The 11598-nt window shown below is 43.0% G+C and overlaps 1 protein-coding gene across 1 annotated transcript in view; it reads right to left on the minus strand.

Moving 5' to 3' along the window:
- The window catches only part of LOC118794218 (glutamate receptor ionotropic, NMDA 2A-like), a 119542-nt gene extending 110846 nt beyond the window's left edge, over nt 1-8696 (minus strand). Inside the window, exons 1-2 of the mRNA XM_036552425.1 lie at nt 8658-8696; nt 5102-5509 (exon numbers count right to left, since the gene is read on the minus strand). Of these exons, the coding sequence (XP_036408318.1) occupies nt 5102-5509; nt 8658-8675 (426 nt within the window). The 5' untranslated portion in view covers nt 8676-8696. The remainder of the gene's footprint in view (nt 1-5101; nt 5510-8657) is intronic.
- Between the last annotated feature and the right edge of the window lie 2902 nt (nt 8697-11598).

Consider the following 11598-nt stretch of genomic DNA (forward strand, 5'->3'; position numbering starts at 1 on the left):
TTATGGCAACTCATGAAGTGAAGATTTCAAAGAGAGGGCACATGGCTTATACACACAAACACACACACACACGCACAAATATATATATATATATATATATATATATATATATATATACACATACAGTATATGTGTGCACTACATGAACTACATGTAAGCCTCACTAAAAGGAGCACATGCATGGCAGAACGTAGTGAGTGAATAAAAGACAGAAATGACTAGCCAGTCCTCAGCAGAAACAGGCCCTGCAGTGTAATCCCCTGCAAAGAGCACCGAGGTGACTGGGAATGGAGAACTGGCTCCAACGCTCTCAAACAGCAGCCACCCACAGCTTCCGCGCCCCTCCCAGTCTCTCGTGTGAAACGCCTCCTGGGAGTAAGGCCTCTACCAATCTGCAGTGTTAAAGCTGATTCCTCTCGAATGCTGGGGGGCCCCCTTTCTCACCCAACGGAGCACTGTGATGAGAGGGCACTCAGGAGCAAAGAGCGCAGGCACCTGGAGTGGTTTGCATGGTTAATTTAAAAGTTACGTTTCAAAGAGAAACGGCAGCAGTGTCTATAGGCTTGTGTCTCTCACACCACCGAAATCTTTTTACATGAAGCACGACTGGCGCTTTTGATGCAGTTCACAGCCGAATGGCTTTAGACCCCTGCATCTCCAAGTTATTAATACAAGGTGTCTGTTGGACCAAACTGAGCATAAGCGACAGACCAAACTAAAGTTCAATCTAACTATAACGGCATTACTTTGAGCCTTACACTAATTTGGGAAACAGCTACATTTTGTCAACACTTTCAGCGCACATCATCATGAGTGCGGCGGTCACTCAGAATAGAAAAAAGACTGTTGTGTAAGAGTTGAAAAGGGGTCACGCTTGCTTGCATTTCCATCACCCAAAGGACATTACATTACAGTCTCTGCTGCTCAAAGTTAACGCTGTGGCTCCACAGAGGTTCCTTTGAGTGACCCTCCAAGTCATTTCACGGCACCTCATTGGAAACTCCGCCCTCCTATCGGTGTAAAGCGTCTCTTGAAGTCCTCCAGCGCTCACCACTCTACACCCCTTCCTTTGAAGCTGTGTGTGTCAAAAAAAAAAAAAAACCCACTGTACTCTCACCTCTGGACATTTCTATTCCCTTCTCTCTTCTTCAAACGCACATCGTTCCATACGTACTCCCTTCGGACCAGATGAAAAACGTCTGCAGTCCAAACTTTATCGTTCTGCTTCTGTAAAAGTCTCTTGGGAGCACTACTTCACGGTGTGAGGGGCATGTCTTATTTTGCTTTGAAGATCCCCCCCCATCCCCCAGCACCATGTCAATCATGGTGTACTCCCTGTTCTAAACATTGTTAACACTAATCTGTGATATATGTCAAAATGGACAGTTGGTTACTATAAGTGTCTGATTTTTTCCCTCTTATTTGCACGTCATCTTTGTATATATTTTATATTTTCCATATTTTATATGTCTAAACATGTTTAAAACAAAACATTCATGGACATGACGTGATTCAATCTGACTAAATTGAGACCATCTGTAGCAGATTGTGAGGAACAGGGTTCCCTCCCTCCAACTTAGTACCTCCAAGTAAATAGATTCTCTAGGGTTAAATAATTGCCCTGGAAATTTTGAGATCAATTCAAGTTTGATGTACTCTTAAGTGATAACTCTAATTTAAACTATTGATTTTTCAAAAGAGAACAGTCCTGTCTGTGCCTTAGGCTTTGCTGCTCTCAGGTAATTTGTCAATTTGGCTGGATTTAGAATGGTTGGTTTGCGGAGGACTCCTCCAAACCACCCTGTGCCCTCCAGACTGAAAGATGTGACTGACATCAGATAACAGCTCACTTATTCATGTGAGAGGCATAATTTAAAATCCCAAAAAAAACATATTTCATCTGTCAGTGCCCCAGCATTCATCATTCTGGCTTAGTTACTGTTACAGGGCACACAGACTTCACTCAGTTATTGTAATACATGAAAATTCAGTGGAGTACAATTTACGACTGGGAAGTGCAGTTTTTCAGTGTATATGTAAAACGATGACAAGCTGGGATTCTATTAAAGCAAGCAGCCAATGAGAGGATGAACTATGTTTTCAGATAAACATGAGGATGGTTGAAAAGCAAAGGCTGAAGACAGGAAGCAGTTTGAGCTACACTTATTGAAAATAGAATTAGTATTTTGGATAAAACAAATGACACCCCCACCACCACCCCCGCTCCCCATCAAGGGTCATCAACAGCACCAGAAAAGACAGTCATCTGGTTCCAACATCAAGATGCACTGTGTCTCAAGCCAGCATTTGCATATCCCTGGGATTTTCAAACCACCAGCAGGAGGAGTGACAATAGAACACAAAATCAGGCAGGTACAGAGAATAATCATGTCAAACATGCCTCTCACATTTCCTGGGGATTACGCAGATCTGCATAACTCCTGTGATGTGACAGACTATCACAATCGGGAATCCCGGGGCTTCCAGGGCCTGCTTTCAAGCCGGGCTGCGGGAAGGGCCCAGGCAAGTCCACGCGTGGGTAATTCCGATGTACTTATATCTGCTAAGTGGCAACACACGGGGCGGCAGCACTCTGAGGAGCGGGTTTACTGACAGGGAAAGCTGTTATTACTGTACTGAATTTTAGGTCTCCCTCTAACTTGAGAGCTCCCTTGGCAACGCACACACAGAACAACCCACAACGGCAGCTGTGTATGTGCCATAAAAGGACACTTGGGGTGGTTCTGCGTGACAATAAAACCCTGGGAAAGTGTTTGGTAAAGCACCCATGCTTTTTCAAGTCTGCACCGCAAGGGGGATTGGTCGTGTTCCAATGCACATACTGCTATCTAGAACACACAGATAGATGGAAGTCATGGCCACCGTTAAGAACCCTTCCAAAGTTCCAGTACATGAAAACACATATACAAAAGGAATTCTGTGTTCTCGCCTGCTTGAGAGAGCTGAAAATTTCAGGGTGCTTTGAGGGACATTGACCGTCCATACCTGATGTTTCCAGAAGCCAAAGTGTCTACTTATGAACATCGCAAATGAAATACCTGCAATTAAGATACTTATGGCCAGAAATGACAGCTGTTATCATGAATAACAGACATAGTAATCAATTCAATAAGTAAAAGTAATTCAATTATCCACCCAAAAATGCATGGCACTTGGGCCAATGGCATTTATTCTGTACCCAAATTATACCAGCGCAGGGACTCCAACGATCAATGTAAATAATCAAAGATCAAAGGTCATGGCACAGATCAAACCAGGCATGCACGGCAGTACATACTACCAAATATGCAAGTTTGTAGATTGGAAGTATGCGTTTCAGAACAGAGCCACGGGTAGTGTCCCAAGTTGCACACTAGCGTATTGCATACAAACGTGCCCTGTGCTATGGACACTACTCTTTTGCTGTTGACAACCTAGCTGATTGAATACTGATCATGCAGAGATGTTGAAAGGTTCTGCTGTTTTATCTATTTCGAACTCTACCGTAAGACCTGCTGTTTTGTTTGGCAATGAATTCAGGGATAGGAAACATTAAACACTTCCTGGGTGGTGTACAGCTGACACATCCTCCTTTTTTCGGGCAAGTATGACATCTGGGCACTGTCAAGTATGCTGGACTAATCATACTATCGTGTGTCAACATACTAGACAACCAAGCATGCTTGCTAAGCGTACTACATAGTATGCTGGTGTGTGATTTGGGACACAGCCATTGACTTCCACACTTGGAGAGTCCAACTTAATACCTTCTGTGGGGTTCATGTTCAAAACTTGCTGACTTCTTCAAGCTACAGCTTAAGTATAAATGAAAAATGATAATGAACTCCTAAAAATGAAATGCTCTCAGTGCTGTGGATTGAATGCAAATGTCTCTGATGGATACTATCCAGGTTGAGGCCAGGCAATTATGACTTTACAAACTGTAAGTCACCCCAAAGCATTCATCTGTCTTCAGATGGAGTTTGTCAGTTTTTCTTACCTCTAATATTAAAATGCAACATAACCTTTTGAGCATATCCAATATAATTAGGTGCCAAGCAATTTGTCTCAAAAGGGCTGTAAAGTTTGACAGTAACCAACCTGCACATTCACACACTGCACACACACACACACACACATACACACACAAAAGTAATTCCTGTCTGAGTCATAAGTGACGTTAGCCATTCATCTTGAAACCATTGTTGAGGTAACCTGTACTCAAACACAGCAATCTAGGAACAAGTATCAATTTTCTCATGATTAGACGATCATTTTGTCAAAGATAAAGACTAATAAAGCTGGCAGCAGAACACTACTAAAGCACCACTCATTTCATGCTAAGGCAACGACCATGAGAGGGCCGTGAACCCAAAATTTATGAGGGTTTTGGATCCCTCACCTTCGCAGTTTTGGTGTGAAACACAGTAAAAATAACATTACCCTAAATGTAGTATTTAAAATTGACGGCAGACCACAAAGTACAAGAATATAATTCCATCCTTACTCGCAGTATGAACCATCTCAATATTCACCAAGATTATAATATGAGCAAACAGCCCAATGTCAGATTTGGTCAGATTAATTAAATATTCATGACATAGTATCATACACAAACATGGTCAGTTTCAGCGGGAACACTTTTTATCTCATAACAGTCTAACAGTCAACACATATCCATGGTGTAGATTGCTCAACAAGAGGGTCCCGTGTCCCTTTCAAATGAAAGACTCGCAAAGAACATTTTGTCATTCCTTTGCTTGCCCTGTGCAGTGTAGGTTTTCAATAAGGGCTGCAATGCATCTGGTATGTAAGTGACTGGACTACACATTATTGAAAGGCAGAGATTTATTCTGCAGCACAGAGGCACTCAATCAGCCTGGAGCAGCTGGTGCTCTGGAAGGTAGTCGACCGGATCTGTGCTCGCGTTGTACTGCAGACAGCTTACCACCTTTATTGCTTTGTTTGAAGGGCTTTACATGGAGGTTGTTGGTATTTTTAAAAAAAAAAAAAGAACAGCCAGGGTGGGACATCTCAACTACTGCCTGCTCTCCCGCCCCCTTGTGGGCTGTTGCAGGTTTTTGAGGCGAGGCTGGCTTACCTTGTCCGCCATGATCATGGACGAGCCCCCGTGGATCCCAAGGATGGGTATCAGAGTCTGGGAGGAAATAAAATCCAAAATCTGTGCTATGGCCTCCTGGTCGGTGCCGTCCCCAAACACGACCCCGTGGATCCGGGTGCCCGACATGAGGTCGCACATGTGTGTGATGATGCTCTTGGGGTCGGTCTCGTTCACCAGCAGCGTCACCACGTTGACGTCGATGGGGTCGTCCTTGCCCCAGAGGGCCCGGATCTCGCGGTCCGAGATGTAGCGCGTCCGGCCCAGGATCACCGCAATGTTCAGGATGGGGACTTTCTCCGCTCCGAAGGACACGGTGACGTGCGACAGGAGGGCCGGAAGTGCCAGGAGCACTAGCCTGAAGTTCCCCATGGTGGCCCACTTCATCCCCTGCAGGTGTGGGGACAGGGACACAGCATCAGAGGCACAGCTCTGCCCATACGGGGTATGTCCACATGTGTACAGTGTGACAGTGTATGACAAACAAGAAAGAATAGCTCCCAAAAACTCTTCCTTAGGGAGGATCATTTGTGCTGTCACTACTATATGTGTGTGTGTGTGCACACATATACAAAAGCAATTCATTTTCATTCATTTTAAGTGACGGGGTACTATTGGTAACCATGTTCAAATAGCACTGTGCCACGCCGCTGAAGGGACACTGCATAGGACCGATTCTGCTCCTAACGTCTATCGTTCCTTTTTCACAGTGCACCTCCGAGTGTAGTGCACTTCATTCTCACGGAGAATGAGACGTTTTGCACCCTATTAGAGCAGTTCGGTATTACTTTGAATTAGCTCATTAAATATATTCTTTGTTCCTTGCGACTGTGTGACGTTTACGTGCCGCGAACAGCGAAGAGAACAACCACAAACCAAACCCAGCAAGCACAGCAGTAAGAACGGTTACATTATATCCCTTTCAGTTGCCCTTTAGAATTGTGTTTAAATGAACATATCTGGGAACTGGATGAAATATCGTCAGTGGGCGACTGAGCGATCTTTTATGTTGCAGCATGTCTTGGTAAGGTTGCATTTCCCCAGCCGTCTGTGATAGATCACTCACTGGTCTGTAATAATCAGCATTTGAACGCCATAGGAGTGCTGCATACATAACCCAGAAACCGCACATAACCGTTAAACAAACACGCACAGAAGCGAGCAGGTATGTCGTGTGTATTGCACATGAATGAATGTAAAACATATCGCGTGTCGGCATACGCGTTAGAAGGGATATGGATTATAAACGCAATGTGCATTTTCAGCCCGTGACAGAAGCCTGTGAATGGTGCAGTCAGCGCTGAAGATATTTTCACGGTGGACGATGCTGCTTGCGAATCAGGAATTCTCTTTTATCAGCAATATGCCTATTTATTAAACAGGGCGGGTTTAAAATATGCTTATGCAATATTTGTTCATTTAGGTCTAACATATGAGGGCTTAGTAGCAACATATATGCTGAATGTGATGAATACCTGTGCATTTGCATACTACAGGTATCATTGCCGACGCGAACTTCATCATCATTTCTACGTGACGGACAAGTTTGTGGCTGTGCCGGTTTGGCGGTCGTCATATTCGTATGTGGGCTCGGCTAGTACGTCAAGGTTTTCTTGCGGAGTCGCATTCGTTTCAGAGCCAGCATAGTTTTAGTAGCAGCAATTCACCCCGGTTTGACTCGCGCTAGTCTGATACTATAACAGGGCACTGCGCGGATGTCACTGTACACAAATCTTCCCGCTATACAGCATTACGCGGATCTTTAAATGACGCAGTTGCGCTGGCGCGTTTGTCGTGTGAATGCGCGTAAAGCTGGGAGAACCTCTTAAACCCATATTTGAAAATTGAAAAGCGCCGCGTGCAATTCTGAAAACGACAGCGAATTAGCTGGCATCTTTATTGCTCTTTTTGCATCATACGTATGGTAGTGATACGTCAGCAGTACAGTCGTTTGCCCTGATATCCGTTAAAATGATCAACAGTAACATAATAGCATTAGTACGAATCTTTCTCAGTAAAACGTGCCTTATGTATTCCAGCGCAGTTGCTTTAAATGTCTTGCTTCTGTTCGTCTGCTTTGACGTAACCAAAAAATTGTTGCGATCATGAATAAACGTCATGTAAGGTTCAGATGCTGCTAGCATACCTGAAATTATTCAATATAAAACCTGACAGACATTTAAATCTACCTCTTGTTATATAAGGACCCGTACACAGAACACCTGAGTTCAGTGAGCACCTGTGCACAATGATCGTATATGTCCCCCTATGTAATTGTTTCATTTCAGTATAAATATGAATGTAATATGTAAAACAAACTTATTATGCTAAGTTAATATAAATTAAAACCAACAGGGCTTTGTGTTCTTATTATAACCTAGAACAAATACATTGCTAATTGTATTGTTCGCGCGCGATTGCTGTCATTGCCGCAGTTTAAAAAAAAAAAAGGAAGAAAGAAAAAACCCTGTTATATTAAGTACAATCAAATGCAAAACCTGCGCTGCTACAACGTGACTGCATCCCGAGCATGAAAGAATTTAGACGTAAATTCATTTTGATTTCTCATTAACTTCCGTGGAACGATCATTATACAATAGCGACCCCTAATGGTGGCATTTACGTTTGATCCTTGCCTGGCTGGCATGAACAGGTCTGGTAATATTTCTACTTTCAATGTCACATAGCGTGGTTGCAGGGTTTTTTTGTTGGAAGGTTTTGTATTTGGTGAATCCTGCCACAGGATGGCCAGGTTTTCCTCCATCTAATTCTGAAGGCCGAAAACCTCACAGTTTCAGCGAACATTTCTGAATATGTCTGCATACATGCAATTAGACGCGGAAAGTATATGCAAAGTTACCAACAAATGTACGAAAAAGAACAGAAAATTCAGCAGTGAGTGCCATAAAATATATAGTGTAACTGTGTTTCAATTTCCATTCTCAGCACACTGAAATTGTGCTCATTGAACATATGCCTGACAATAGCCTGTTTTTTTTTTCACTGCAGTCGCAAAACCTTGCAGTCTTCAAGACAGTGACCGAAAAGCTTCAAAGATTTCGCTCTCACTTGATCAAGGTGCTAGGTTTCTTTAAGGTAAAATGCACCAACGATTTTCCTGCGGGGAAAACGAATAGGCTTAATAACGAATGTAATTGGGTGTAAGGAAATTATTATTATTATTATTATTATTATTATTATGCTTAGGAAATATCTGTAAGACTGCGGTAGTTCCAGAACGAATATATAGCCAATAAAATACATTATGTATTCCCAAGGTAAAGAAAAACCCAACAGAGCGCATTTCACAAAAGAAATGTTTAATTGCAGAAAGAACGGAAATTGCAGCGCCAATGACAAGCGAACGACACTAGAATCGCAGTGCAAATATGAAAATAAACTGAAAAGAATTTTCTTTTGTCTCTCTTTGCAGTAAGATTTCACTTTGGTGAGTATGCGCGTGGAATGGAATGTCGCCACTCTCTGAGTAAAAAAAGATCAACTGTTATTTAAGAGAAATACAAATGCATATACTCACAGCATCTCTCTTCCACATAGCTCCACGACTGTAGTCTGAGAGGACATTGCAACCGGGTGTTCCCTTAAACAACCCCGTTGTAAATACGGATAATTATTTCCACCGAAGAATCCACTAACTTCACCCCCAAAACACCGAATCACATAAATCCAACCGTCTTCATTTTCTTGGCTTTTCCGCGGTCATTCCTCGGGCCCGCATCATTTTGTTTCCCAACGGTGATGAGTACTCGAAACCAGAATGTTAATTGAATCCGCCAGACGTGTGAAATATGTAATTCTGCGGTAGGACTGCTGGACGGAGCAACAGAGCTCTCGTTGCGCTCCGCATTCCTCGCAGCTCTTTGGAAACTGAGGGGCTCCGTCAGTAACACGTCCTTAAGGTGAACGAGAGAATTACACCCTGCTTCAGAGCGGGGCACCTCTTGCGAAGAAAAGACTACTAGCAGTGCAATGCAGTAAACTTCTGCTTCTGCGTGAAAACTTAACGGTAACCGCAATATTTCAGTAACAGACGTAAGAACTGGCACTCCAAAATGTAACCTTCTCAAACTTCTATGTCTTTACAAAAAAGGGTCATTGCAAGAATTTCCCCAAAAAGTATCATTTCGTATCAAGGTATGAGACGTGAAATTACGAGACATTACCTCATATCTGTTTGTATTGCTTTGAAGTCGTGAGACATGCAGCGTAATTCTTCAGTTTTCTCTGCCAGTTATCTGAACCACTTCATGCAGGGGTTGCCTCATAGTGACGTACTATCATTTGAAATTCCACATGTCTCTACCAAAGCCTTGTCCGCAGCTCCAACTGTACTGTTCAGTCAACGGCGGGTAATCGTCACCGTGCGAAATAAAAATGCAATCCCAAAGGAAGCGGGGCTCATACATCTAACTAGATGACTGCATCCACATTTTTATAATAGAAATTGTTTTTGAACGTACATGGACATAAATACACGATTTTTACGACAACAGTTCCAAGATTCCGGCAATATTTAGCCAACCATCCATGTATCGGCAGACGTTGTGTGTTTATATTAAGCAGTTTTATACTGTTGTCTTGTCTGCTGAAATCATATCGTAGTCTACAGTCCTACTTACATAGAGAGTTTACGAATACTAGCTTGATACAAAACTGAATGACTGTCACTTTATCCATTTTTGGTATGGGATGCAGAAAAAATACCGATTGCTGTTGACTCATTTGGTAGGATAGTTCAAAATCACGACGCCTTGCATTATAACATTTATTTTGCGCGAGGTGCTTTGGTGTGGCTTCACTGTGGTTTTACATATGCGTACAACTACGTAAGAGCTGGTAAATTAAATAATAGTCAAAACTGGTGCGTTTTTCCTGAGACGCCTCTGTTCTGATTCGCGCTGTCTTACGTCGCTGTCCTTTCAGCACCATCCTCCTACTGCACCTATTTACACAAAAGCACGACTGCCTTTATTTTCCCACGCATATGCATTCAAACGCAGAGTGCAGAGGTACGTTATTAAAGCCGAAACACAGCTTGAAAACGCTTCAAATGATGTGTTGCAACAACTCCGATTAATCTTCAGTGTTATAATACTAAGTCAAGAAACAAGTGAGCCCTATGGAGCAAGGTTTTGCAAAATGGGACATGCAACGCTAGTACACGCACGCCTTATATACAGAGCCCTGCAAATATACACTGTTGTATGCCTAGCCTACAGAGGAAGGCGAATACCAGTGTACGTGTGACAGTTGCGGTCTGAATCCGGACACTTTCCCGGACTAAATGTTCGAAAAATTGCAATGCAACGGCCGGAGATCCTTCTCCCTGCGGATGGCTCCGTGGCACACTCCACTAACTCCCTTTAGTCCCAAGCGATTCTCAGTCTGACACACCTAAAACAGTTAAACCGACTGAAAAGACCGTATAAGAAAACCTAACAGGCACTGGGGCAAATGGCAAGCTCGAGAGTTATCGGTTCTTAAAACAGTATCACTGTGTGCATTGACGTTGATTTGCTACGAACACAGACACACAAAGAAAGCTATTAACAAAGTAGGCAACAATGAATCCCCCCTGGTCATTGACACCCGCGGACACTGGCAGATCTGGCTGTCCGAAAAGGTCAGGTGGCGCATAGTGTCATCAATAAGAAATCGAGGTGAAGCTGCGTTTTCTACGAAGACGTAATGCCGGGCCATTTCAAATGTATATTTTACTTCTTTTATCAATGAATTCCAAATGAACTCCACGGTTCAGATGGATCTGGAAACGTCCCCAATCGTTCCGGGCTGAACAGAGCCGTTCGCTTCGGCAACGGCTTTCCACTGCTGCCTGTGACAGCCTAGGGGACGCAGTTGCCTGCCCTAGGGGGCATTGGCAACGCGAATTATGGAAATGAGTGAAGTCTACTGTGAGGCAGTGGAAAACGATTTTAACCGCTTATTTTTGATTCGATTTTGCGCGTGCTATAAGTAAAAATATTTGTAGCAGTTTTTCGTGGAGTTTGTTCTTTTACTATGACAATTGGTCTTACCATTACGTGTAGCTTTTTTGAGGGCTATTCCAGTGACTGCACTACAATATATGGCTACAATATATACTGTACTTAGTGTATTAATGCTTTTAATTTCGCGAATTAAGAAGTATTCAAAGTAGAAAAAAGCTAGCCTATCATCTGCCTTGTTTGATGATAACCCAATGAAACACGGCGTGTATCGAGACAGACTGTGAAAAAGTATGCGGGTCGACAAGTGACTGACAACCCAACCGAGTACCTAAAATTACGGTAACTTCAGTTTGGTCGCCTATTTATTCATTGAAATGTTAAACACCCATATCACATTGTCATCAAATTTCACAGTGCAGCTAATGATATCGTTGGCAGCATTCCTGAGGTCAAGCCATTAACAATGTGGGTAGTTGTAGAGCGACCGCTTGTGGACTAGGCCTACTTATT

This window comes from Megalops cyprinoides, chromosome 19, assembly GCF_013368585.1.
Source record: "Megalops cyprinoides isolate fMegCyp1 chromosome 19, fMegCyp1.pri, whole genome shotgun sequence".
NCBI lineage: Eukaryota > Metazoa > Chordata > Actinopteri > Elopiformes > Megalopidae > Megalops > Megalops cyprinoides.